Raw genomic sequence first — 27,665 nt, 5'->3', positions numbered from 1 at the left:
AGCGGCGGCGGCGGCGGCGGCGGCGGCGGGAGCTGCGCACCGCGCACCGCGCAGGCCGCGCCCGCACCGCCCCTTCCGGGTCGGGGAGGCCGCCGCGATTGGCTCGGGCCGCGGGCGCGCCCGGAGCAGCGCGTTCGAACCGAGATGGCGGCGGCGGAGCGGCTGCGGAGGGCGCTCGGAGGGTGGCGGCTGCCGGAGCTGGCTGCGGGTGAGGGCTTGGGGACGGGGAAGGTGTCCCGGTCCCTCTGTCCCGGTCCCTCTGTCCCAGTCTCGGTTCGGGGGTGGGCGCTGGCCCGGTCACCGGGCTGCGGGATGCTCTGGCTCCGGGCCTTACAGCTGTTCTCTGCGCGCCCGTGTCCTGCGGGGTTTGGGTATTCCGTGTTTGTTTTGGAGCGTTATTTGGGGTGAAACGCGTGTTTTTGAGAAATCTTCTCCCTGGTGCTTACAAACGTGTTTTTTTGGTTTTTTTTGTTTGTTTGTTTGTTTTTGTTGTTGTTGGTTTTTTTTGTTGTTTTTTGTTGTTGTTGGTTTTGTCTTGGGTTTTTTTTGTTTGTTTGTTTTTGTTTGTTTTCGTTTGGTTTTTTGTTTTGTTTTGGTTTTTTTTGTTTTTTTTTTCCCTGTCTCTCAGCGTGGGTGGACACGATGTGGGACCTGGAATTCACGGAGGTCGAGCCTCTCGATCCCCGGATAGCGGAGGACATCACGGCCGATGGAGTCGACAGCTTCACTGGCCTGTACAGCGCTCTGGCGCCCTTTGCCGCCGGGGAGCAGGAGAGCAGAGAGGTGACATGACCTGAACACAGAGCCAGCCATCCTCACTTTGTCTTTTTCACGTCTGTCTCGCCTTAAAATTCGCAAAATATTCAAAAGCTGTTCAAACAATTCTTGCTCTGTGTGCTGGAATGCTTCAGAGGAAAGCTATTCCCAAATTTTGATAGTATCATTTAGCATAATATTAAATATATTTAGTGTTATGTATGATAATTATTAAAACACTTTTTAAGGCATATAATACATAGGGAGTTGGTTACGGTGGCACCTGTTAAATTCTGAAAAATGGCTAATTTTGGACATCCGCGTTATTACGGGATTTCTCACTATTTCTGTTTTGCCTCAGAATGTCTGGATCTTGTTTGCTGAGAACAGCCTGTCCCACCAGGCCCTGGTGGCTGTGCTGCACCACTTTGTGCACGTGGGCCAGCAGAAGAGAGCCAACGCAGAGCAGAGGGTGTTCGCTCTGCACGCGGCTGGGCTGTACTTCCTGCTGCTGGAGATCCCAGGTGAGCCAGCAGGATCCCTCCGTATTCCAGCACGCCCTCAAGTTTTGCTGCTCTCCGTGGTGCAGCTGGAAGGGGTCGGTCAGCCAGTGATCCTGCTGGAATGTGTCACTGCTGATGGTGCATCAGCCTGGTGCAGCTGGGCTTTGTTCAAGGAGCTCTTTAGTCTTCTCTTGAACTTCCCTTGGGCTCTAGGACAACACCTGTGCAGAGATCATAGAATCACAAACTGATTTGGGTTGGGAGGGACCTTAAAGCTCATCTCATTCCATGGGCAGGGATACTTTCCACTAGACCAGGTTGCTCCAGCCCAGCCTTGAACGCTTCCAGGGATGGGACATGATGCTCAGATGGTTTGATGCTCTCTGTATTTTGTGTGGAAGAGGACTGATGTTGTCTTTTCTTGGCAGGCAGCATAATCAACCAGGTGTTCCATGAAGTGGTGTTTGACAAATGTCTTCACACCCTGACAAAATGCTTGCCTCGAGATCTGAGGAAAAGGAAGAAGGCGCAAGCTCAAAGCTCACAGTCCAGTGCCAGAAGAAACAGAAAGAAAGGGAGACCGTGCAGGAATGACAGCCCCAGTGTAAGATGCTTGTGCAATCTCTTCAGATACAAATCCCTATTAATAAGCAAATTGTTGGCAAGCTGTTTGTCTTTACTGCCAATATAGGTAGAAGAGATGTTGGAAGAGGAGGAGGAAGAGGATGATGAGGATGTTTACTGGTCAAGAGAAGGTCTTCTCCAAGTCCGCAACGCCATCTTCCTTCTTTTGAAAAACTTCCTAAGACTTCTGACCAAGTTGTCCCTAGAAGAAAAGCCTCAGTGCCTGCAGAACTGTGTGCAGGTAAGAAAGATTCAGCTTGAGGAACTTTGTGTGCCCTAACACAAACTTTTTGGGGATGCAGAGCACTCCACAGGGAGAGGTGGCAGCCCTGCCTTCCGTCACCTGGTCCCTGCTGGGAGTTAGAGGAGATGTGGGAGCAGGATGCCTGCTTCGTGTCTGCCTCTCATGCTTAAAACTTGCTGACATGTGCCAGATGTTTTGTCCATGGAATCAGAATGGTTTGGGTTGGAAGGGACCTTAAATCTCATCTCATTCCACCCCCTGCCATGGGCAGGGACACCTTCCACTGTCCCAGGCTGCTCCAAGCCCCGTCCAACCTGGCCTTGGACACTGCCAGGGATCCAGGGGCAGCCACCCCTTGTTCCTGGGGGGAGCTTCTGGGCTTTGGGCTCTGCTTCTGTTCTGCTTCAAGGGAGGTTTTTGACAGTTAAACCCAATGGTGTGACCCCAGATGTCCCAGAGTCCTGCACATCCTCCCCTCAGGGGACTGAGCTCAGCTTGGCTCTCTTCCCTTGCAGGTCTTTGTTGAAATGACCAGCTTTGAGCCAGTGCTCCATGAGTTCGACTTTTCAGCATCCATGTGAGCAAATAATTCTTAATAATTCTTAATGTTTATATGATGCTTTGAACTGATGCCTTTTTCTCTGGCCCTAAAAGTACGAGTCAGACACAGTTAGGGTGATAAAACGTGTACCTTTAGATGAGGATCCTCAGGTGCACAAATTCATCAGGTAGAAAAGGCCGAAGATGCACACCCCGAGTAATGCGTGTGCAATTTTTATAGATTCTGCAAATTAGCATATCTGACAGGAACCCCCCAAACAGGAACCTGCCTGGTGAAGTAATTCCCCCAGTTCTTGTACCTTCTACATTCTCCACCTTAGGATGATCCAGGCCCTGTTTATGAAAGTGACAAATTCTCTTATAAAGGTAATTGGAATATATTCCGTGTGCTAACAGCAAACAGCATCTTGTGAATATTGAATGTTTTCCAGTCAATGAGCTCTTTTAGCTGTAGTAGTCATAGTAAATGTTTCTCTGATGAAAGGGAGAGACATCGCTTTGTCTTCTTTTGTTAGGGATGTTAATAAAGCCGAGTACATTCCTGAGGCGGCCTGTTACGGACTGTACTTACTGTGTTCCCCTCTCCATGGCACACAAGATAAGGTAAAAGTTAAACAGAATCTTTAACACCCTCACAGCAGCGTTGAAAAGGAGTGGCTGCTTCTTTCCTTCTCCACATGTCGTTTTTTCTTGCATGGTTTTTACTTTTCGCTCCGGTTTCCCTCTTTGTGCCGGGTCTTTGCTGGGTCAGAGCAAAGATGGTTTTTTCCACCCCAGTCCTTTTTTCCCTTTGGCTTCTTTGCTGCTGCACTTGTGTGCAGTGAATTCCATGCTCTGCTGACTCTTGTGGCAAATGAATTGAAAACAAAGGAGAGCTGCAGTGGCGTTGGATCTCTGAATCGTAAGGAAGAGGACTCCAGGTGGCTGCCTTTTCCTGGAATGTTGCGATTCCCTGCTAGATGGAGCTGCAGCACCGCCTGGCAGCGTGTGAGGGCTTGGGCTGTGCGGTGCTCTGTGCACTCAGTGAGGGTGAGCAGGGCTGGTTCTTGTTCAGAGAATACTCTGTGATCTTGGAGCAGCCAGTTCTGCCAGAAACTTTCCATCTTGATTTGTTTAAATTGGCAAGCAGAGCATGGCATAACTCCCACTTACCCGACTGCTGCTGCTCTGGATGGATGGGGCTGCTGAAGGTTGGGTGTGCCCAAGCTGTGTCTGTGAGTTGTGTGACCCCCCCCGGGCTGGTTCTGAGCCTGCAGGCTGAGAATCAGCAGCTGTCTAGTCAGGAAAGCCTGGAGTACACACTAACCTGGTATTCCTGAGTGCCAGCCCAACTTCAGCAGCCCTAGGCCTGTATGTTTCTGCCTCCTTGGTTTCTCAGTGCAGCACGAGCCTTTTGGAACTGTTGCCGTTTGTGGTGATAGGAAGGTGTCCCCTTCCCAGACCTGCCTCACCTTCCCTGCCTCTCCTGCTTGCTCAGGGAATGTCAGGATCATGAGGCAAGCTGTGGTCCCAAAACTGTGGCAAGGGAGGCAGCTCCAAAAGTTCAAGTGCACGTGGTGATACAAAACACGCATTTAGCTTAGGACATCTCCTTTGAGTTCCCTCAAATTCCAAATGTTTCTGGCAAAGAAAAGTCCACACCTTTGGAGGGCAGCTGTTAAGGCTTTCAGAAAGCCCTTCTGAGACCTTGCTGAACTTACGTGAGAACATCAGAGCCAGGAAAGGTGTTGTGTGCATTTAGAAAGTGTCCTCTTGGAATTTCTCTGCTACGAGTCATGCTTTAATATGTGCTCTTGCTTGGTTCTAAGCTTGATTCAGAATTATCTCGTGACCCTGGAGTGCTTATCCATGGAAAAGAACCTGCAAATAACCTCTTCTTTCCAGACCCTTCAATGTGTCTTCCATCGACTTCTCTACGTAATTCTGATGGCGGAGAGCAGTGAGGATTCCATGCATGAGGTCCTTCCCATCACACCAGCTGTGACCAGTGCCAGGAACCTGGCTATAAAATTCATCAGGTGATGTTCAGAGCTCTGGGCATGGCTGCTCCTTTCTTCTGGCATGCCTTTGCTTTGCTGTTGAGGTGATAAAGGGATGAGAGAAACTGGCACTGGCTTTGAAGTTGTTTGTGCAAATGAGGCTTAATTAAAATGTCTGGAATGGGAATTTACTGAGCTTGCTGGCAGAGGGGAAAGAAGGTGCTGTTTGACAGGAAAGTGGTGGTGAGTGGAAAGGACCCATTTTCTGTATTTTGCTTTGTGTCAGTTTTTCAGGTCTTGTGTTTTACTACAGAGAATTGTAAAGGAAATGAAAGATTAACATGGAGCTCACTCCTCCTTAGTTTTTTACTTTCTCCTGCTTAATGATAAGTTTTGCTTATGTTTATTCCCCCTGTTGGGGATCCATGTTGTTGGAAGTGTAGTTTGTGCAGAGATCCCCAGACAACATGTAAAAGTAGATTGAGAACAAAGAAGCTTTTCATGTTTCCCTTCTACTTGTTAGAAAAGTACGGGAAGAAATTATTTTGTGCCTGCAAAGCCAGGTTAATGTGGAAAGTAAGTATGGTTCTCTGAGCATATCCTGCTGCACTCACATGATTCCAGAATCATGGCCACTTTTCCTGACTTTTCAAATGCATTCCAAAGGGAATGTCCTTGATTTTTCCTCTGTTATAAACCAGCCTTATTAAAATCCGCTTTTCTCTCTCCCATGCAGTTCTCTGGTAGATGAGCTGAAAGAAGCTATTTATCCTACTCTCCGAATATTGCTCCAACATATCTGTGCCCAGGTATGCCAAGCTCTGCTGCTTCTGGAGCTGAAGAACTCGTGTGGATACATTGGAATATCACTGATAGTTTAGGAAATCTGTTTTCACCATGTTTTGTAAGGAATGAAAACATGTGATGGTGAAGCAGTGACTGAGGAAGCTGTGATGATTCTCCCAGCTATTGTTGAATGTGACCATATCAGCTCATTAAATAAAAAAATACTTCTCTTAAGCCCTGAAATGCCTTTCTGGCATGCAGAGCAGAGCAGTGAAGTATCACAGGGTGCCCTTGCCCTTGTTTTTCAGGTCCCAGACAAGGCTGATTATCGCACCTGCGCTGCCCAGGCCCTGGCGACCCTGCTGGACAAACTCCCTTGTGCAGAGTTTGCTTCTTTCATCGCCTGGCTTTATAAATTCTCACTCTATGAAGTAAGTGCATCTCCTTGATGTTTTGGAGATGAAGGATTCAATCTCAGCACTGAATAGCTCTGTCACTGCTGGTACCCAGAGGCAAGAGAACTCTGTATGCACTTACATTAACAGAGCACCTTGTGTGCTTTTTCTTCCTACAGGTTCCCTCCAGAGTGTTTGCTCTGGATGCAGCCTTGGCTTTGTTGGAGCTGCCAGAGAGGAACCCGGGCAGCTCCTTGTCCCTGGAGGATCAGAGGTTTCTAAAGCACAAGTTTTTAGTGCAGGTCATGGTGTTTGGCCGGTGCTCAGACATAGCCCCCGTGGTCCGGAGCAAGGCTCTCAGCAGCCTTGACTGCTGTCTCGAGATGAAATCTGCTGCTGTCTCAGAGAGCATTCAGGACTTACTACAGAGCTGTGAGTACTATGGGCACATTAGGTAACGAAAAGCACTCCTGAACTTTCGAGGGAATAATTGCTGGGAGGTAGGAGTTGTCAGGAACTCAAAAACTGGCACACAGAGTCCTTACGTATTGTGTCATAATGAGAAGTAATTCATGAGCCTTGTTACTTATGAAGCCTTATATTTGGAAGGGATTTATTCTCATGTATCATTCTAAAGAGACTCCTCTGTGAGGTCCCTTTGAAGGATGTTTACAGACAACTGAAATTGCTCATTGGAAAAAAAAAAAAAAGGCAGTTCATTCTTGCCTGACAGCTGATTAAATCTTGAGTTGCCTTTTGCTTCTGCTAAGTAGTTCTGTTCGTGACTGGCATTCCGAGCTCCCTCAGGTGTGGTGAAGGCCAGATGGCACGATTCAGAGCCTGCACACAGCTTCCCACCATTAGATTGCTTGCCTGAAAAAAATTTGCAATGGCAGAACATCCAGAATTAAAATACTCTGTTTGATTTCCTTTTTTATTTCTCTTTTTTGGCAGCCCGTGTCCACACAGTGTTGGAAGCAAGCACAGGCACTGCGAGCATGACAGCCAGTGCAGGAGGTACAGAGTCATTCTTTTCCAGTGAGCCTCAGGCTCTTCTTGGCATGCCATTTCCTAAAAATACACATATCTGTTAAACCTAGGGCATGCACGAGGCTCTCTGTTTAACACTCAACCATCTTCTTGCCGGGTGAATATATGCCTTTGTTATTCTTCAGCTTTTATCTTTTCTTTCAGCTGTGTCCAGCCATCCACTGAAGACCTTCCCAACTTCCAAGACTTTTGAGCTGACAGACAGCAGTGACACTGCTAGGCCTGATGGTATGTCAGAATTAAAGCAGCCTTTTCAGATAACCATTCAAAGCCTTAATTGAAAGCAGACTTTCTGAAGTGTATTCGTTGTCCATTTCTCAAAGGAAGTGGAGAGAGCTGTTACAAAACACTTAGGGGTGATGAAGGGGGTGGAATTGCCAGCCATAAAGAAATACTGTTTCCACTCAAGTCTGAAAAATACATTTAATCCTGAAATGCTGATGTCTGTTGGTACTAACGTGATGGCAACACTTGTTGAAAAGTAGGTAATTTATTCTTCCCAAAAAGGACGGTAATTGATGTGGGATATAACACTTGCAGCTCCATGAATTTCAGGGTAATTAAATCTCTTGCTCCAGTGCTCAAAGAACTGATACATTTTACTCTGTAAAGCGCAGCACCTTGGAGTAGCTCCATTCTGTAGGCAAGGACCCGTTTCTCTGCAGCATCAGGTTGGAAGCTGAAAGCAGAGTGTCACATGAAATGTCCTGATGCAGCATGGCAAGCTGCTTCTAATTTGTTGATAGCATGAAATCACCATGAAAGTTGGCTTTTATGGCCGGGATGTTCCTCCTTCAAACCTCTCCCTTTCTTTTCCTCTTGTGTGGAAAAGCTCTTCTTCCTAACCTTTAGGCCCCTGCCAGGATCTGTGCTCTCAGTTCTTGCTGTTCACCTCCCTTGAACTGCTGACAATTCAATTCTCTGCTCGCTTCCCATCCTGCAGCGGTGCCTTTGTTCCGTGCCTCACGCTGCTCCTCGCTTGGGATCTCCCTCCCTATCTCCAGGAGCCAGGCTCCAATCTCCCCCCGCCTTGAAAGCTCCCTTTTCAAACACTCTGCTGATAAAATTTCCTTAATCTGCTCCCTCAGACAGAAAAGTCCTCCAGGCCGCTCAAGGTATTGTGTATTCCCTGTTCAGTTGCAGGCTCCCCATGCCAGAGGATGCTGGGGTTTGTATCCGATACCCAGCTGAGCACACACTTGGCACTTGGCAAAACAAATTAAGAAAAGACTGGAATGAAAAAAGACTGTCTGGAGCTCTAGAGGATGCTGAAATCCAGGGCTGTCCGAGGCAGTCAAGGTGCATTAGCAAAGCTGTCTGGCACATGCCTGTGCTTGGCTTATGCCTGTGCTAATTTTGCACTCCTCTGAAGACCAAACAGCTCATTTGTTTTTTTTTTTTTAGAAAAGAAGTAACTCTTGGCTGGGGATAGTCAGAACATGCTCAGCACACAAGGGCAGAGATAAGAAGGGTGGGGATAAACTGCAAGGTGAGGTGTGTACTGCACAATTCCCTCTGCCCACCAGCATCAGACATTCCCTTCCCTTGGGAGTTCTCAGCCCTTTAGAACTTGGGATTTTTGGTTGTTTCATTGGTTTTTCCCCCCTCCCCCTTTTCTACATCAGGAAAATCAATGTCAAAGTGTGATTATTTGGTCACCTTCACAAGACTGGACTATTTTAGTAGCAAAATCTTGCAGTGGAAAGGTTCTGTGCTCTTCCTGTGCAGCTGCTGTCAGGAGGAGGAGGATGGGGTTGCACTTAGCTGCCCATTAAGGAAGCCCAGATCAAAGTCCCTTTGCTTCCTTTGGTAAAAATTTATTTTTAAGCTAGTTTTGATTAGTTCCCTGTGACTAATCCTATTTTTTAATGGCAACAGGATGGATGTCCATGTGAATCTCTAAGTAACAGATCTCCAAATTTGGCATATCTTTGGGAAATCTGACTTGATGCTGGGAGAAATTTAACAAACAGCAATAAATAGAAACCTTAAAAGCCATGGTAAAATGCTGGAAGTCCTTATGGCCAGTTAATAGCCCAGTGACTCAAAATGTGAGAAAGAATTGATCTGTGTATTCAGTTGTGTGTCATTTAATAACTTACTGCCTTGATGATGTATTTTTTCCTGACAGCATGCAGCAATAAGTGTGAATATGGCTGTGCAAAGTAAGATTTGAGCCCTAACTTGGCATTCAGGGAAGAGAGATGTGTTCTGGTTGCCTTGTAGACTCTGGGGTGGTTCTTTGCAGCTGCTGTTCTGCAGCCTCAAGGAATTAATAAATGGGAGTCATTTCCCCTCTGTAACACACAGCAGTTCATACATTAATGCTTGATGCTGTGTGGAGCTCTGAGGCAAAACTCACAGGAGGCTGTGGGTGTTCTGAGCTCTGCAGAACCTCCCGTGGCTCTGTGTTGGCTCCATTTGTCCGAGCTCTGCCCAGGTAGCTCTTCCCACAGGTGGCAGGGGTACCTGTGCCTGTTCAGCTGTGCCTGACTCATCTGATGAGCTCTCAGACTCTGAGGGTAGCCTGGCATCTTTTATGCAGACAAATAAAGAGGTCAGAAATTACAGATTCACCCTTTTTTTTTTTTTGCTGCATGTCTCAAGTAATTCGTTCCATTGGTTTCTTTTGTGATATGTGAAGATGTGTTTATAAATGCAAGAAGTGGGGGGATTGTTTGGGTTTGTTTTTCCTTCTGGCTTATGCCTCGTTCTGGATTGTTCTGGGTGATTTTAATTGTGCTTTGTTCAGTCCTTCTGAAAGTTTTGGGGAACCATTTGAGTTTGGTTTTGCACTGAGTTTGTGCTGCTTTAGAGTGGGGAGGCCCTGGCACGGGTTGCCCAGAGCAGCTGTGACTGCCCCAGGATCCCTGGAAGTGTCCAAGGCCAGGTTGGACGGGGCTTGGAGCAACCTGGGATAGTGGAAGGTGTCCCTGCCCATGGCAGGAGGTGGCACTGGATGGGCTTTGAGGTCCCTTCCACCCAAACCATCCTGGGATTGTGTGGTTCCAACTGGTGCTGTGGGAAATTCCTTCTTTATGGGGGTAATTCCTTTTTATCCTCATTTTGGATAGGAGAAGAGTTGATGGCCATACTGAGAGAGAGAGCTGGAGATGAGAAAATCATCGTGAGGAAACCTGCTGTGCGGGTAGGGTGGGGTTTACATCCTTCTCTGCTCTCAGTGATTACCCAAAATCCGTTAAATAATTAATTAGGCCACAGCTTTGCTGCAAACTCTGTTGCTTTGCCCACTTGTAGCTTCCTGCTCTCCCTGCAGAGTGTCTTAAAGGCATTAAAGATCTTGTTTACTAGCTCCTGATAAGTAAATAATGCAGGCATAATGATGGGAATTTCTCTAGTACCCTTGTTGGCGTTCTGTTATTCCGTCATTTGCAAGGAGAGGCTCTTGTCAAATGTCAATAGGCATTTCAATTAAGAGACTTCCTCATAAACTGAAGCATATTAGCTGCTTAGTTTGTTTTGACCTTGTTAGCAAAGAGGTTAGGTTACATCCAGCCTCTTTTTGAGCTCTGTGCTGCTTTCCTTGCTGCTCATTTCTTTAATGAAGTCATTAGCTTTTAAAGAGAGATGCTTCAATGGAAATTTCCTTGTTTTAAAAAAGAGGTGTCTGCTGCTGACTGCCTTCCTCTGTTAGTCCTCTTCACCCCAGCTCTTCCCCCTCAATTCACACGCTGATTTGAGCTTCCCAGTTAGGGCTTTGCAATTCATGTTTTAATGCTTTTTGATTAAGAATAAAAATAAATCCCCTCTTCCTTATTGCCAAGAAAAAGCTGTGGCTCGTACAAGAGGCACGTTATTTTCAAGGGGAAATTGTGACATTCTCCCTCTCCAGCTGCTGTTTCAGAGCAGGACTGACTGGAATGATGTTTTCTGTTCCGTTTTACATCTCTGGTTGTGCCCAGCACTCATGAATCGTTAATGTGCCGTTTCACCCTGGGCGAGATAAATCTCTGGCTAACGTTGGCAGGGGGTAGATTGTATTTTTGCTTTACCACTCGGTGCCCCCCGGCCTGGATTCCCAACAGAGCTGTGCTGCTGTTTGCCTCGCAGGTGCTTGGGAGCCTCCTGAAGCACGGGCACATGCCCTGCACCGCCGAGAACGTGGGCACGCTGCGGGACCGCTGCCGCGACCCCGCGGCGTCCGTGTGCAAGCAGGCGCTGCACTCCATCACAGAGCTGCTCCTGGTGAGGGGAAACGGGGATTTTTCCCTGGGGGAAGGCAGGAGGGACCACAGCAATCAGTCATTCACTCAGGGAGCTGCCTTCTGTGACTCCGCTCTCATTTCTTTCATTACCTTTCGACTCGGAAGTCATGAGTCACTCTGATACCTCCCTGTGATTTATGCAGAGTGCTTCCAACTGTTGGAAACACTGATTTTTCTGGCTGTTGATTTATGTGTCATGAAGAAAATGTTTATGTTGCTGGCCTTCTCAAGTTAAAAAAAACCCTGAATCACTTTCAGATGTAATGTGTGGATGATAGCATTGCTATATTTTTCTTTCTTTTCTATTTATTCACAAAGGGTTCGTAGCTCAGGCTTGGAGCACAGGGTTTATATTAAGCAAAGCTCTTTTTTTTTTTTAGTGCTAAATCATCTGCTGTGCAGCCTTATTGCAAACCTGTTATAATTCTTTATAGAGTCTCAAAACAAAGTGTTGCAGTACTTTAGCAGAAACACCAGGTATTTATCATAGAGATGATTAAAGACCTTGTGATGCTGAGTTTCCCTGTCCCACCTGCTGCCACACTGCTGGGGTTGATTAAAATTCAGTTTCAAAGTTTGTAGCTGAACCTGGAGGCCTTTTGCTGATCTGACCCGTGCATTTGGGATCCCCTCATCATTGAAAAATGTGCTTCTCTCAGTTTCAGCACAGCAATGTCCTGGTGCAGAAGGCCTGGTGGAACGGGGTGGTGCCCGTTGTGATGGGTGCAGAAAACTCTGTCCAAGAAAAGGCCTTGGATTGCCTTGATCAGATCTTGCTGCAAAACATAAAACCTTACAATAAATCCAGGAGTGATGATAGGCAGAAGCTGGCATGGGATCTGCTGTCCCTGTCTTCAGAAAGCAAGGAGCTGGGGTAAGTGCATTTTCCCCACCTCTGCCTGTGTTAACATTCAGGGACAAAACCCAGAGGTTTCTTCTACTTTTAATCCCATTAGAATACACAACTTTTCCTTTACAGAAGGAAATTACCTATTGACTGGAGGACTAAGATGAGAGTCTGAGTTTGTGCTCTCGTTCCCTGTGTGGCCCCAGACTGTTGGGTACCACAGCTGACACCCACACTGTTAAAATGCACGTGCTGTCTGCTGTGCAAGGACAGGAAACCCAGTTTTTCTCTGGGATTTCTTTAAAGCTACTTAAATTCCCTGCTTGAAACCATCAGTATAATGCTGGAGATGGAAACTACCAGATTGAGGTGCTTGTGTTGTCCTGCCAGCTCCCAGGACAGAGCTGCTGAACATGAACAAGCTGGCAGGTGGTGAGAGGAGTTCAGCTTTGCTTTGTGTCAGGTATTTTCACTCGCTGCTCCTGTTACCTGTGCTCTCTCCCTGGACTGAAATGCTCACACACAGCATTGTTACATCCTGTGCTGGATGCACTGATAGCACATGAATATTTAAGTCAAATGGAGGTGTTCCTCTGACAGAAGTGAGAGGGGATATATAAAGCAAGAACATCACCTTGTATTAATTCTTACGTGCAATATGTTACTTTGTCTTGTGACAAACCGAATTATCCTGCCTGCCTCAGAACGCTGTGGGAAGGAGCGGGAGAGATGGGATGACACACAGCATGACGAGGACACAACACTGATTAAAGACAGCTGTATGTTTATTAGTCAACAGGGCAGAACAGCTCAGAAGGAGCGAGGCACTGCTGGTGCTGCCGTGCCAGTGTGGGGAGCTGTCACTGTTCTGATTCGGGCATTTTGTAACAGGGTTTGCACATTCCTGGCACCTCCTTCCTCCTGAACCTGCAGGACCTTGCAGCTTGAGGCATCTCACAGCTCTTCCAATGTGAAGTAGATAATTAGGGTCATGCAGAAAAACGAGCAGGGTGTGATGCCCCTGACATGACTCTGCTGTTCCTTTATTCCTGGGAGTCTTCAAGGCCAGGCTGGATGGGGCTCTGAGCACCCTGGCCTAGTGGAAGGTGTCCTTACCCATGGCAGGGGGTGGAATGAAATGATCTTCAAGGTCCCTTCCAATTTTGGCCATTCTATTATGGCTCTGGGTATTAAATAAGAACTGCTAGAAAGTCTTTGTTACAAATTACTGAAATTATATTTCCCGATGTGTTATGGTACCAGTTGGACCATTGTCCTACTGCCCCTGATCACTACATCTGTATAGGGATGCCAGGTCAGTAGGGAAAACATGTGTAAATGTGTAAATTTTCAGTATGAATAGTGGGAATGCCAGGCAGCTTTGTTTTGTTGCCCAGCGTATGTTGGATTTTTCTGGATTTTACCAACTGCTTTGTTTATTCCTCCCTAAACTTTCCTTTCTTCCCTGCAGCCGTTACCTGAGCAGAGCCTTGACTATGTGGTCCAGCCAGAAGAAGTTGACCTCCACTTTTATCCAGAATGTCATGTCTCACCTGGAGACAGAGCATTCCAGCGCAGCTTGGATGCTGCTTGCCAAGGTGGCATGTTCTTCCCCCAAGCTGGATTATTCCAAGATCATTGAATCCTGGTACAGCAGGTCAGTTTGTGCTTTGAACTCCATTCTGCAAGGGAGCACTTTGTGCCCTTCCACAGATTGCCTTTTAGCTGCTTAAATCACAGTTTTTCCTTCAAGCTGTGAGTTCTGCAGCTGGAAATCCAGCAGTGGCCTCAAGATCCGTGCAGTAACCAGCTCTTTCCTTAATCCCTTAGAGTTTTCATTGGCTTTGACAGGTCTGCCTTAATAATGCATGCCCCAGATGAGAGGATCGTTCAGCTGTGATTTGGTTCTGTGCCTCAGAGTTCATTGTTGGTTTTCCAGGCAGCAGAACACGAGCAGTGACGCTGTGGGACACATCCTGTGTGTCATCGGGCACGTGGCAGAGCACCTCCCCAGGAGCCGCTGTGAGGGGCTCAGGGGTGAGTGGCCCTGGGCAGCTGCAGAGGTTTTGTGCCTCTCCTCCTCCATAAGCACTTGAAAAGCTTAGAAAATTCTCATTTTATGTGTGATCTCGTCTGCAGAGAACATCCGGAGCTGGCTGAAGGAGTTTCAGTGTCCCCGGGTGTTGATCAGCCCGGCTGTGCAGGCCCTGCAGAGGCTCTGCCGGGCCTCCGTAGATGTACCAAAGGAGGCACAGGTGGGACTTAAAATAAACCTTTTAAAATAGCCTGTTCCCCGCTCAGGGGGTGTCTGCTCCTGTCTCCAGGCTGTGGGTTGGTGAGTTCTAAAAAAGGGGCTCTGACTCCAGCAGCTCGAGCCTGCTCTGCTCAGCTTTCTTTGCTGCAATTGTGCTGGAGAACATCCTGTGGCTAAGCCTGGACTCGTAAGGAGTCTTCTGTCTTCAAATGTATTCCCCCACACACCTCTGAAATACCTTGCATTTGCTTTCTGTCCAAGTTTACAGAATTCCTAAAGGAAACCTGTTGCTGTGCTTTTATTACAGCAGCTGTTTCTCAGACTTGGTCCAGTTTGAAGCCATGGATTTTTGCTGTAATCTCTGACTGTTCTCCATCAGAGCTGCTTGAGATACACATATTTTCTAGACCTCTTCCTGGAGACCAAACAGGGAGTTAATAACTTGCTCATAACTTTTTTTCTGCCTCTATTTGTTTTATGCCATGGCTCTGTTCTGCTCCCACAGTGGGAAGTTAGGCCATATTTTGTTGGTAAAATAAAGATCTCAGCCTGAACACAGTTGCTAAGAAGCTAAAACTGATGCAGGTCTCTGTCCCTAATGATTTTATATCATCCCTAGTGATGTTTTATATTTCTCTTTCAGTATTGATGACAGCTATTTTATGATAAGCATCCCAATCAAGTTTGGTAAATAATGGGCAAAACTGCACACTCTTGCCTCAGAAGCCACGGTGGGGTGATGCTTTCTGGGGTTTTTTTTTTTAACTGACAATCAGAAAATCCTCCCTTGTAGGTTCAATTATCACAGAGTATTATCTTAAAATGGAATGCAGATGTTCCTGTAAGTTGGTCACTTTATCAAATCTAACAGCTACCATTTATATATGTATTTGGTTATTAAAATTGCCACTTTTAGATGGTGGAAAACCAGAAATAATGCTTTATATTCACCACAGTGTAGTAGTTAATCAGCTTTTCCTGTGTTTCCCCTCCGAATTCTTGGGAATTCACATCATGTTTTCTTTGTTAATGGAGCTGCTTTTTTCAAGCAACATCTAAAAATTCACACAGACACCTCCAATGTGTTGGGTGCACATGAAACAGCCGCCTAAATCCTTTTTGTTTAAGTCCGTGTGATTTCTATACTGAGGTGAACTTGGGCCTGTGGATCATTAAAAGCCAAATTTTCCAAGGTGTTTTGACACTTGCACGCATCCTTTGATGTGCAGGGAGAATTTTAAAGCTCCAAGGCACTCTCAGATTGATTTTAATGGGATCCAAATTACTAAAAGTATATAAAGACTTTGATATTAGGGATTCATGTGTGTACAGATATTACAGCTACCTTTTGTTTAATTAATAATGTATTGAGTTAATTTTGTTTAATTATGGAGCAGGAGCTGCTCAACCAGGTGTTTGGAGATTTGGTATCCACCTGTTACAGCTACATCTCCAATATAGTCCTCAAAGAGGGTGGAGCAGAGCAGCTGCAGGAGGATCTCTTGGTAAGTTTGGTTCCCCTTCACGGATTATTTGAAGGGTGGAGGTGTGCTTGGGGTTGGTATTCCTCAAAGTCCAAGCCAAGGACTGGGATAATGGGAATGTGCATGGCCTGTGTGTGTGATGAAGTCTTGTATTTATGAGCAGGGAGCACACGGCAGTTTTACACACCAGCAGTTGCTTTAAGGATATGGCACTCTGTGTATTTTTAATATATGACATGGTTTTTCCCTGCTTTTCCACTCAAACTTCTCAGATGAGCTGTTCAGGAGAGAGGTCTGTAAAATGCATGGAATGCTTTGAGGAGTATTTCAGTATCATTAGATGTGGGGGGTGTTGGAGCATGTTAAACACACCCACCCGGGATTTCTGTTCCAAAGCCTCCCCTTCTGTTCTCCCGCCACTGCCTTGAAAGGACTGAGGGAATTTTGAGTTGTTTTTGGAGAAGAACCGACTCCTGCTGACTTAATTTGCAGCTCAGCCCACTGCCTTTTGATTGCAGTGCTGCTTTCTCTCTGCAGGTGAGACACCTCTTCCTCCTGGGCGAGGCTGCGCAGATGTGCCCAGCCAAGGTGGAGAAATACATCTTCTTCTTGGTTCAGGCCATCCTGGCCCCTCCTGTCAGCCAGGACCAACGTGAGCCACTCCCCTTCTGCCTTTAGCTTTGCATTTACAGACACCACTGTGTGCCAGACCACATTTCCATCCCTGACCTGTTCTTTTCCAGTGTCTGCTTCCAAAGACAGTTCCCAGTTCAGAGGCTCAGCCATGCCTACCGTGGTCAGGGCTCATGCAGTCATGACTTTAGGTAAGTGCCACCCTGCCCTAGAAATGGGCCTTTTTGTATCTCAGCCTTTCTGGTGAAGTTCTTCCCAAAATCCTGGAGAAAAGGAGGCTCAAGGGTGACCTTATCACTCTGCAACTCCCTGACAGGAGGGAGAAACCAGGTAACAAGGGACAGGACAAAGGGAAAGAGCCTCCAGCTGTGCCAGGGGTGGTTCAGGTTGGACATGAGGAATAATTTCCTCACTGAAAGGGTTATTAAACATTGGAAGGGGCTGCTCAGGGAGGTTTCGAGTCCCCATGCCTGGAGGTGTCCAAGGAACAGCTGGATGTGGCACTCAGAGCTCTGAGCTGGGTGACAAATTAGGGATCGGTCACAAGTTGGACCTGATGATCCCAGGGGTCTTTTCCAACCTAAATAATTCCCTGTAAAGCTCTGGCAGTTGTGACAGAGAGCCCCAGTGCTCTGTTTGCATTACCTCAGCTCAGAGCTTTCAGCAATGCAAATATCCATGGAAACAAGTTGGGCAAACCATGAGAACCCTGCCAGCTCTGCTTCCTCAGGTGTTTAATGCATTAATAGCAATCAGTAATTAGCAGTGTCCCCCAGAGCTGTGCTCTCCTTGTACTCAGAGTTGGGTGCTGAAGGATCATCTCTCTTGTAGTAAGATGCTTAGGAGAAGGTGAAGAAAACTTGGTGCTTTTGATGTAGTTTAGAGCAGAATGACTGCACACAGTTACTCGTTCTCCTCAGCACGAGTGAAATGCTGCTTTCAGAGCAGCCTGGTCAGCTGCGTTCCCAGGATTATTATTATAATACCAAGTGCAAGTTCTGGGTTTTCATACTTCCATGGTTCGGAACAAGTTTCTTTTACAGATAGGCAGCATTATTCTTCCCTTAATTGCTTTGGAAAGTTTAATACTTCTCTGCAGAGCTTGGGAACAGGGAGAAGTGATGTTAGAACTATTGCAGGCTATTTTATTTTAGGTTGGCTCAGTGATGCTCTCAGAGGTGGGTGTCTCCCTGCTATGCCTATGACAGCTGGGGCTGTTCTTTTTAGCTGCTTTGAATAATACCCTGTACACAGAAATAGTTTGCTGTGAAGGAGGGAATTTGGCATAGAGACCCACTCTATAGGTCTAAGGGGAGTTTGGAAGAACTTGAAGTACCGTCTCCCTGAGAGATCATGCAGATTGCTCATCAAGTTCCAGCACGAGTTTCTTGTTTATTCCCTTGTTTACTTCCCGATTCCTTCCCCGGCTCGTTTTGGACCCGAAGGAGGCAGTGAGCTGGGCTGGGCTGGTTGGGAAGGACGATTCATTCCCAGCTCTGCCTCTCTGGTGCTGCTCCCCAGGTAAGCTGTGCCTGCAGCACGACGAGCTGGCGAGGGAGTCCATCCCAGTCCTGGTGCAGGAGCTGGAGGTGTCGCAGGAAATGCCCGTGCGCATCAACGTGGTGACGGCGCTGTGCGACCTGTGCATGCTCTACACCTCCCTGGTGGACAGATACATCCCCAACATCTCCCTGTGCCTGCGGGACCCGCACCCCGTCATCCGCGAGCACACCCTGACCCTGCTCACCAACCTCCTCCAGGTGAGCTGGGGCTGAGCCTCAGTGCCTCTGTCCGCTGCCTGGCGGCTCAGACTGTAATTAATCCATGCTAAATTAAGGGTGTTTCAACTCTGTGTTTAGTTACTGCCTTTTCTGCTGGCCGGCAGCAATCACATCAACACCAGCCGGCACAGTTGGGTAATGAGGTTATTTTTAGTCAATGGTTGCCCCTTTTCTCATCTTGGTTTCTTTGAACTCCCTCCAGTTTCACTCCTCTATCAACGGCTGTAACAAGCACCACGACACCTTTTTTTTCCTCCTGCTGTGTCTGCTGATTGTTCTGAAGGTGTGAATGTTGAGAGGCTCAAGATGTTTACCCTCCCAATGCTCACATGAGGGCAGCTTTGGAGTGCATGCTTTTTTGGCTCTGAAAACAGTGTTGAAGAGCACGTCTGCCGTGGGGTGGGAGAGCAGATTTTTCGTTTTTCTACTTTATTCTTCATACCTGGGGTAAACTTTGATGTGCTGCTGTGGCATTTATGCTGCTTAGAGCATCCCCCAAAATACCTGGGGTTTATTTTAGGTTTTACAGCTTGCTCATTTGCCTACAATTTGGAGGTTCACACTAAGTTTTCCTGGTTCAGGTGGTTCATTTCTTTTGTCTGCTGATTTCTACAGGGGGAGTATGTGAAATTGAAGAACTATCTCTTCTTTCGGTTTGTCTGTGTCTTGGTGGATCCAAACCCAGATATTGCCAGGTAAAAAACTCAGCTGTGAAATGATGGAGGAGTTGAAGGTCAGAGATGTCTCAGTCTTGGCACCTTCACATTGTGAATTAAAATTCCAGTGATATAGCAGATTATCCAGCTAACCTCTGTACTTCCTTTAGGGTCTGCACAGCAGCAAAGAGGTGATGAGCCTCCCTCCTGTTTATTTAAAGGTCCCAAAGTGTGTCCTTGGCTGTCCTCAAAACGTGCAGCTCTGCTCTGTTTAGGACTCAGTCATCCAGAAAAAAAGTCAATATTTGAGACAAGCCTGTAGGAAATCTTCCTTGTGTTTTCTGACAGGCTCTGTCTCAAGTGCTGGCTTTGTTTTAGGACTAGGATTAAATATTTTATTGGGGATTTTTATCTTACATTGCATGCCTTGCCTCTTCAGCCTTCTGCCACATCCTGTAATTGTCAAGGAATGACCTGCCAGATGAGGTGTCAGAGGAATTATGCACTCTGGTTTTAAGTGCATGTTTATGAAGTTTTTTGAGGTTTCAGAGTCTCCAGCTGCTCTGCTTTGTGAGAAATGAGTGGGGCACGTTTCTTCCAGGAGGGGGAGGTGATGTAGAAATTCTGGATGCAGGAGGAGGACTGGACACCTTGCTCCTTGTTTCTGCCTGGAACAATCGGTCTGAGACAGATATTTCCAGAACCATCAACCTATTGTCAATTACCATTCACACTTCCCTTTCTCTTCAGTGTGTCTTTAATATCTAAAAATGTCTTTCCAGTAGATGGTGACATTGCAGCATCGTGTTCCTCCCATTTCTTTGGGAGCTTTTTCCTTTGCATCTGCATTTAGAGACTGCATCCAGACAAAACCACGTTCTTTAAGTCTGGGGTTGCCTTGCAGCTCTTGCAGGACCTTTGGGGATTAACTTGTTGCTGAGTGCTGTGTCTCAGCCACAGTGGAACCCAAGTTATTTAAATAATTTAAGTGTTATGCCTGGATTCAAGTTCAGATTTATTTCTGACTCTAATGGCCATAGAAATGAGTAAAAATGAAATGTCTGTCTCTCTGAAAAAAGGGTGGATGCCAGTGAGCTGATATCCTTGTGCAAGCCCAGATGGAGCTGGGCAAGAATTAAATGTGGTATTGAGGGAGATTTGGCAGAGGAAAACCATCCTCCTGCCTTGAGAGCCCTACACAGTTTCAGGGGTGGCTTTTAGAAATTATCCAGTGATCATTTCTTTCTTTTCCTCCTCTCCAGTTTTGCAGAGTACTGCCTGGTGCACGTCTTGCTGATGAGGAACCCCGTGATATTCTCCCAGCACTTCATCGAGTGCATCTTCCATTTCAACAGCTACGAGAAACATCCAAAGTACAACAGGTTCCCCCAGAGCGAGCGGTCAGTTGAGCACATTTCTGTCTAATTTTCGCTAAATTATGGGCTGTCTGGCCATGCAGCTCTCAGTGACAGCACAGCAGTTGTGTCACTTCATAATTATCCATGCAACAGAGTGAAAAGAGCCGGGGGAAGCAGTGCTGAGTTGTGTCCTGCCTTCCCTGTGACACTGATGTGTGTAATTTGTAGGACTGTGTGGTGTCCTAACAGGTTTATGGGTCTTAAAAGTGACATGCAAATATCCCTGGCTGATTTAAGGTCTCATTATTTCTGGGAGCTGGCATAATGGGATTTGGGCCTGTGTAAAATGTCGTGCTCTGCCACAGGGCGAAGCAGCTCTTCTCTCTGAAGGGGAAGGATAACAAGGAGAAGAGGATGAGGATCTACACCTTCCTGCTGGACCATTTCACGGATGAGCAGAGGTTCAACATCACCACCATGATCAGCGACAACATCCTAGGTAAGGGTCTGCCTTATAAAATCTGGTAAACAAAAAACTGGTGTCTGTATAAAAGCCCATAATCCAGGTGTTTTATCTTCCTGGCTTCCCCATCACTGCTGCTTCTGGTAAAATAAATGGTTTCTTGCCTGTGTATTCCAGCTTGCTTTGTGTATAAGGTCCTTCCTTTGGACCTGGAAGGCAGCGAGCTGCTCTCAGATACATTTGCAGTCCTTAGCTGCAAAGAAATCAAGCTCTCAAGTATGAGGTCCAAACCTGAGGAAGACATTCAGCCTGAGGAAGATGAGATGTCAACAGCCAGTGCTGTCATGCAGGTGGCCCAGAAAAAGCTCATCTTGCAGGTGAGGGGCACTTGGTCCGCTGTGGGAGCAGGGCTGGGGAGCTCTGTGTCTTGTAAAAACAAAATGTGAAGGCACAATTTGGGAGGGATGCTCGTCCTGGAGCTGTAGGGATCAGAAATGCATTTCCCAGAAGCCAGGGGAGCTGTGCTGAGCTGGATTTGTTCCCCACTCCTCTCCTTGGTGAAGCATTGGAACGGAACAATGATTTTCCTGCACCTCTGGGCAATCTGCCTTCACTGTGAGAACTGAGTGACTTAGTGATGCATCTGAAAAGGCTCCACTTAGGTTAAAAGCCTCTGTGCGTGTGTGTGGTGTAAGAGCAGCCTTGATTACAGTAATTCCCTGGCTGTGGGGGGATAGCTCCTCTCACTTGGGCCGTCCAGCGAACCGCAGAGTGGCTTCTCCTTTATTGCCTCACGTAACTGTTCATGCCTTGGTCACAAAAAGGGTCAAAAGAAGAATTTAATAGAAAACATCATCCCAACAATCACATCACTGAAGTCCTTGATGGAGCAGAAGAGGACCCCAGCTCTTAAGGACCTGATGAGCTGCCTGCGGGTAAGGGGAAGTGTTTTCTTGCTGGTCGTGGTGTTTTTTATCCTCTCTGGAGTTAATGTGCTGGGTGTGCAACCACTGCCAGAACGAGGAGCCTTCTTAGAAGGGAACAATTCAGAAGATGTGATGTTGTGGCACTGCCACTGTGTTAAATAATGTGGGAGGTGGAAGGATTGGAGATAAGGCTCTTGGTGTGGAACGTGGGCAGGAAGAAAGCTCAAATGCTGGAAAGCTTTTTCATGTTCTGAAGAACAAATTGGAGTTGAAACTCTTCAGTCTGTTAAAAACACCTCTGCTCTACCAACTGGTGTTTCCTTTTGCTCCCAAGCAGCTGTGATCTGAATGGGGATGTGAATCAGTAGCTGGGGGAGATTTCTGAAAGGGTCCAAACATTCCTTATTGCTGCAGGAAATTATGCAAGATTACCGAAACGAAATCAAAGACTTCTTTGCTGAGGACCAGCAGCTGGTAGTCGAGCTGGAGTATGACATGAGGAAATATGAAGAGCAGCTGGCCAGGGAGAAGGAGTTGGAACAAGAGCAGCTCTCAACAGCCCACTGGGAGGTTGGTGCCATTAACTCTGTACCTGTCTCTGCTCAAATTTGTGTGCTCACAACGCCCAGGCCCTGCCTGTGGGCCCTGTTCCAGCACTTGGAGCAGGATGGTCATGAAGGGTTTTCATACCTCTTTGTACTTCCTGACAGCAGCTTTGGTTTCAGAGTCATTTAATAGGCTTAGAACATCAACAAACAAAGCCAAGAGGAGCAGCAAATGATTAATGGAGAAAGAATTCAATTTAAAGGGAAAACCAAGTCTAATTTGGTGCTGCCTGGGCTTAGATGTTGTATTCTCTCTGTTCCCAGAATGATAAACTGGTATCAAAGAAAGGAGTTCACTTTGTCTGACTTCAGGTGTCTACAAAGTGGAAATTCAAACCTGTCCTAGTCATGCAGACCCTCTTTTAAATTCAGTGTAAAAAAATAAATACGTGCCTGAGTCAATTGTCCTGAACTATTTTGGACACCTACCTTAAGATGAGATGACTTCTAGCCTGGAAGTGCATGTCTCTGCAGACTATAGAAGAGCACTTTATATATAGACCTCTAAACTAGGACGTTACATTTGTGTCCCCTCTTCACTTCTTGTTAAAACTTTGGCCAATAAATTGTTTGTCCCCAGCACCCTTTTACATCCATCACACAAAGGGCAGTTCTTAAACACTCAGGTCCAAGCACCTTGCAGGGTTTTCTACTCTTGTAATCCCTTGTCAGGCATGACCTTTTCTCCTGTTTTCCACAGCAATCTCCATCTCTGGAGAGAGCTGCACCTCCTGGTGGCCAGAATAATAACAATGCTCAGTCTCCTGCGAGTGGGAGGCCGCCCACATCTGGGTTCATCCCTTCCTCTGGGTCTTCTGAGTTGGCCATACCTCGTGCTGGTGCTCTGAAGCAGCCTCAAGTGGGTCGCAGGTACAGGCTCCTCTTTGTTACTTGGTGTTTGATATTTATATTTATTATATGTATTTATATTGCTTTGCTGGTCCACTCTTTGCAAAGTGGTTTGAAGGTCATGGGTGTTGCAGCATCATCTTCTTATCAAGTGGTGTTTGAGATGATAAGGGATGGGGAGAGGATGGATCTTTCCTCATGCATCTCATCAGGCCTTTTGGAGGGAAATCCCAGTTCCTGTCCTGTTTCTGGCCCTAGGGCATCTCTCCTGAGCACAGTGGCCAGGCTGAACGCTGCCTTCCTGGCAGCAGAAGGTGCACCCGTGCAGCGCAGCAAGAGTGTGGGGAGGAGTTCAGCGAGCACATCTGGCAGCCAGCAAGGTGGGGAACTGCTGCAGGCTGCTCTGGCTCTGCACTGGATCTTGTTTACACTGATCCAGTAAGAGTCTTGAGTGCCTTTCTGTTCTTAATTATTCCCCTTGTTGTTTGCAGTGTCCTGCCAAAGGTCCAGGCGAGAAAAGGTGGCTGTGGTGGGCCCAGCAATCAGCACCCCAGAGCGTGAGTAGGAGCTGATAGCTACGGACTATTTATTTATCTAAGTGCTTGTAGCAAAGAAGAACCTTCCTGAAACCAAGGGTGTGCGTGGGGAAGCACAGTCCAGTCATCTCCACGAGCATCTCACAGGGTCAGTGCAGGAGAGAATTTATTTTGGGATGCTGAGGTAACAGAGTGCTTTTCTTCCTTCCTTGACTCTGGGGTGCTGAAAAGGAAGGTGGTTGTGGTTCCTTTCCAGCCTGCCCTGCCCGAAGGTGCAAGGCTGAACACTTCCTTGGCTCTGGAAGCACAGCTGAGCAATGTTAGACTGAACTGCAGAGCCCTGCTGCAGAGGGAGATCCTCAAGGTTGGGTCCTTTCTGCTCTAAGTTGTGCAGACGGGGTCTCACACCTGGTACAGCCAGCTCCTAGAGCAGGCACAGGGCTGTGACAGCTGCAGGAGAGCACAGGGATCTGCTCAGAGGGATTAGCAACCTGCACAGTCACTGAGTGAAAGAAAGAACTGAACCGAGCCCTGGAGAAGGAATGATGTGGTTTGGTTACTGCTGTGGAAACAGAAGGACACAGAGAGGAATGTCCAGTACACAAACTGTGAGCCTCTGTGCTTGTGTCCACTGCAGCTGAGCAAGGCCTGACCTTCCAGAGGCAGGCCTTGTTGGAATGCTCTCTGACAACCCTGCAGTGTCTCTTTGTGCAAGCACGAGAGGCAGCTACAGTCAAACCCAAGTGGAGCCGAGTTCCAGCAGGAGATCCAGGAGATCCCCTCCCTTTCTGCCAATTTGCTGCTGAGCTCCCTCAGGCCATCTCCTTTGTGCTGTGAGTTGTGAGGTGCAGACCCCCAGTGCTCTGCAGAGAGCCCCAGGTGTGAGTGTGTGGCAGCTCAGCTCTCCTTGGGCTCTGGGGGCTGTTTTGGGAAGGGGCTGGCGTCCCCAGAGAGCTGGGGGAGTGCCCCCTCAGAGCCCTGCCCTGCTCACACACGGGAGAGCCACGCTCTGCAAATCCCTGACGGCCCTGAGCAGGCACTGGTGTGCAGCCACTGGAAAATATGATCCTGCTCTTCCCCGTGTGCTGGGCTGCACTTGTCTGCCCCAATGTTTTTCTCTTTGCCTGAGCAACAAGCAAAAAATGTGGGGTTTTGTGCAAAAAGTGTTTTTAGAGAGCAGGATTCTTTGAGCGCCATGGTCTCTTGGAAGCTTGCACGGCTGTTGCTCTTAAAGCACCATATGGTGAAAAAGCAGGAAGAATGTTAATCTGCAGTGGTACTAGAGCCCAATTCCTGCTTTGCTTCGAGGCAGCATGTGTCCTTCAGCAGGGAGACAAACTGTACAGAGCAGGATCATCACTTCAGTCAGCGTGTGTTGAGCCATCTGTATGGTGGCACAGGCTGATAGACAACCAGAATAAAACATTTTATTTCTCCGGTATATCCTTCTGAGACTATTGGAGACACAGTTCTTTGTAAACAGGTTTGTACTTGAGAAGTTGGGAGCAGCTGTCCCTCCTTTCTGCCTTGCTCAGCTGTTCTGGCTGTGTCTCTCTCCCCTTCTGTCTTTGGGGCTCCTCAACTCCTGCTCGGTACTTTGGGAAGAGCTTCAGTGGATCTGGGTGAGTGGGGATTGTACATAAACACATGTGGAGATGCCACTTTCCCATGGGAAGCTGCATGGGAAGCCCTAGTTTCCCATTTCTTTCCCATAAATGTCTCCTTACCAAGGTGACTTCTTCAGGCACACACTGCACAGCCAGTCCTGAGAGATGCAGGGCTGAGCTAAGGCAGATGGATCAAGTTTGATTTCTGCTCTAAGCTTCAGTGATTCCCTTCCAGGACAGGGCAGGAGTTAAAGAGCAAACCCAGGTCAGCTGTGCAGAGAAGTCCTTTTAGCTGAGTTTCCAACTCCTGCCCTATAAAGCATTTCCTACCTTAATTCCTTGTGAAAGGTTCTGGGAAACATGAGCATAAAACAGAGCATTGAGTTAAGTAAAATCTGAATATTGTGACATCTCTGCTGAGATAAATGACAGGAAAGAGACAGCTGACAACCAGGGCCTATTCAGGCAAGCTAAATTCTACCTAGCTCCCCTGTCAAGTGATTCCTCTTGTCTGGCTGCAGGCAGCTCCTCACAGAACGGCTGTGCAGGGCCTTTGGCAGTTTTCAGGAGCCCCAAATTCTGCCTTGACTAAGCAGAGCAACTGGTCTGGATGGAACTTGTTGCTGGGAGAGATGGCAAAGCTTCAGTGGAAGGGGTGGCTGTCCCTCCCAGGCAGGACAGGGGGGCACAGGACCGAGGTCCCACACTGAAGTGATTTCCTCCACCCAGGGAGGAATGGAGGCTGGAATTTGAAGTTGATGTGACCCATCAGACTCAGCAGAGGGGTTTGAGGCTGGATGGGAGACACTGAGGTCTGGTGGGCTGGGAGAGAGAGATAAATGTGTGTGTTTGCAGTTAACTGGATTTACTTCCTCTGTGACACTTGAGCATTGCCCAGCAGCATGCTTTGCCCTCTGGCTGTGTCACAGGCTGCTAATATGTGGGGTTTTTTTTATTTCCAGAGCCTGAGACCATTGGGGACTTGACTTTTGGTGCCGGAGTCAGTAGCATCAGCTCGATACAGACACCCTCTTCAGGTCCAGGCAAGTCATCCCTGTGATTCTAATTTGAATAAAAAACCAACCCCAAATGACCAAATCTGTGGCATTTTGTAAAATAAAAATACATGTATTGTTTGCAGCAGAGGAAGATGATGATGCTGAGGATAGGCCGAAGCGTATCATCTATTTGCCATCGCCAGAGGAACCGTAAGTTCCACACGGGTCTGGAACAGCCACTGCAGGCAGAAAGGCTGGTCAAGGGCTTGGAAGTGCATGGTTGTCCTGCTCCCTTCCTGCAGCCCATCCCCACCTCAGCAGTGGAACGTGGAGTCCCCAGCGAGGAGAAGGAGCAGCCAGCAAGTGCCTCTGCAGCAGTCACAGTGCAAAACCCCCCTGGAAGCAGCCAAGTGAGCCTGCCCCTGGACTGCTGTACAGAACCACCACGCTGCCTGAGACCTGTCCCTCCCCTCTGCTTGTGAAGCACATCCTTCCTTAGCCATCTCTTCTGAGCTGTGTTTTCCCCAGCACTGCCCTAGAGATGGGCAGACAAAGCCTGTGTGAGCACACACAGGGGTTGTAAGTGCTGCTCTTGGCAGAGCTCACTGGAGGGCTGCAGTATAAAAGGAGGGTGGCTTTTCACTCTCAGGATGTGTAATTTGTCCATTTGGGAAAGTAAGGGCATAACGTTGCCACAAGCTTGGTAATAAATGCGTTTATCACAGCTTGCAGGGCAGCGAGTGGCTGGGTTTATTCACCCAATCCCTCATTGTCCCTCTTGGTTATATAATAGAGTTGCTTTAATTTGAACAAAGGTAAAACAGCTTGTCACTGCTGCACCCCTAAATCTGGTAATTGCACGCTACATCACCTCTTATTTGTTGTGCAAACTCCTGTGTGTATGAACAGCCTTAATCTTCTTTTTCTATGGAATATTTCTATTCTTGAACTATGTTATTTCTGACTATTAGCATTTGATGAAAATAAATGGTTGCAGAATTAATTCCACCCACGGCGTTTCCCCTTTTCTTGAGCTGACAGAGAAATGAGTTTGGTTTTTTTTCCTGTAGATTTCTACAGCCTCTCAGTCTCTTCTAGCACATCATTGGTATCTTGGGCCCTCAGTTCAATTAGTGTTGGACCCAGCAGCTTTTAAAGAGACTGATTTGACTGCAAGCAGGGTGTGAGTAACTCAGACAAGGTGGGTAAGTGCTCTGGGCAGGTGCCTTGTTTATCATAAATATCCTGGGTAAATCTGACCCTTCCTGAGTCTCCCCGATGGCCACGTGCACCTCACTGGAGTTTTTCTGTTGTTAACTTTTATCACAGAGCTCATGGCCTACATTTCATTGAAACTGGGAGCTGGGATCTGTTTTATTCCTGCTGCTTTGTCTAACTCAGACACGAACCCCAGGCACAGAGCAGGATTTGCTGCAGGAGTGGAAACAGAGGCACTTGCCTTCTGCACTGGAATGCCATCATTTGCCTCCACTTTCCCACTCTCTTTTGAAGATCAGAGTACCCTTCAAGTGAAGTTAAACTTT

The 27,665-nt window shown here is 47.3% G+C and overlaps 1 protein-coding gene across 1 annotated transcript; it reads left to right on the top strand.

The window, feature by feature from the left end:
• Window positions 1–99: 99 nt before the first annotated feature.
• On the top strand, window positions 100–27,133 carry NCAPD3 (non-SMC condensin II complex subunit D3). Its single transcript, XM_032133890.1, has 35 exons — window positions 100–208; window positions 629–783; window positions 1,118–1,280; window positions 1,688–1,863; window positions 1,951–2,124; window positions 2,643–2,704; window positions 3,204–3,291; window positions 4,573–4,706; window positions 5,404–5,476; window positions 5,762–5,884; window positions 6,028–6,280; window positions 6,803–6,865; window positions 7,043–7,126; window positions 9,973–10,046; window positions 10,970–11,104; window positions 11,784–11,998; window positions 13,443–13,628; window positions 13,911–14,008; window positions 14,111–14,226; window positions 15,623–15,730; window positions 16,247–16,361; window positions 16,453–16,533; window positions 17,864–18,102; window positions 18,739–18,818; window positions 20,042–20,179; window positions 20,503–20,636; window positions 20,778–20,977; window positions 21,425–21,535; window positions 21,941–22,096; window positions 22,832–23,001; window positions 23,239–23,360; window positions 23,472–23,537; window positions 26,086–26,166; window positions 26,265–26,331; window positions 26,424–27,133. Exons 1-35 carry the CDS (start codon window positions 145–147, stop codon window positions 26,533–26,535), a joined length of 4,416 nt encoding a protein of 1,471 aa, XP_031989781.1. The 5' UTR covers window positions 100–144; the 3' UTR covers window positions 26,536–27,133.
• The last annotated feature ends 532 nt before the right edge of the window (window positions 27,134–27,665 follow it).

The sequence above is a fragment of the Corvus moneduloides genome, chromosome 25 (assembly GCF_009650955.1).
Source record: "Corvus moneduloides isolate bCorMon1 chromosome 25, bCorMon1.pri, whole genome shotgun sequence".
In the NCBI taxonomy this organism is placed as follows: Eukaryota; Metazoa; Chordata; class Aves; order Passeriformes; family Corvidae; genus Corvus; species Corvus moneduloides.
This window is presented reverse-complemented; position numbering and strand designations above follow the sequence as displayed.

Excerpts from the sequence above, each read along its gene's own strand:
- NCAPD3 (XM_032133890.1), top strand. The coding sequence starts at position 145 with ATGGCGGCGGCGGAGCGGCTGCGGAGGGCGCTCGGAGGGTGGCGGCTG. Across the intron at positions 209-628 it reads GCTGCCGGAGCTGGCTGCGG|CGTGGGTGGACACGATGTGG; the intron begins GTGAGGGCTTGG and ends CCTGTCTCTCAG. Across the intron at positions 16,362-16,452 it reads TCCTGTCAGCCAGGACCAAC|TGTCTGCTTCCAAAGACAGT; the intron begins GTGAGCCACTCC and ends GTTCTTTTCCAG.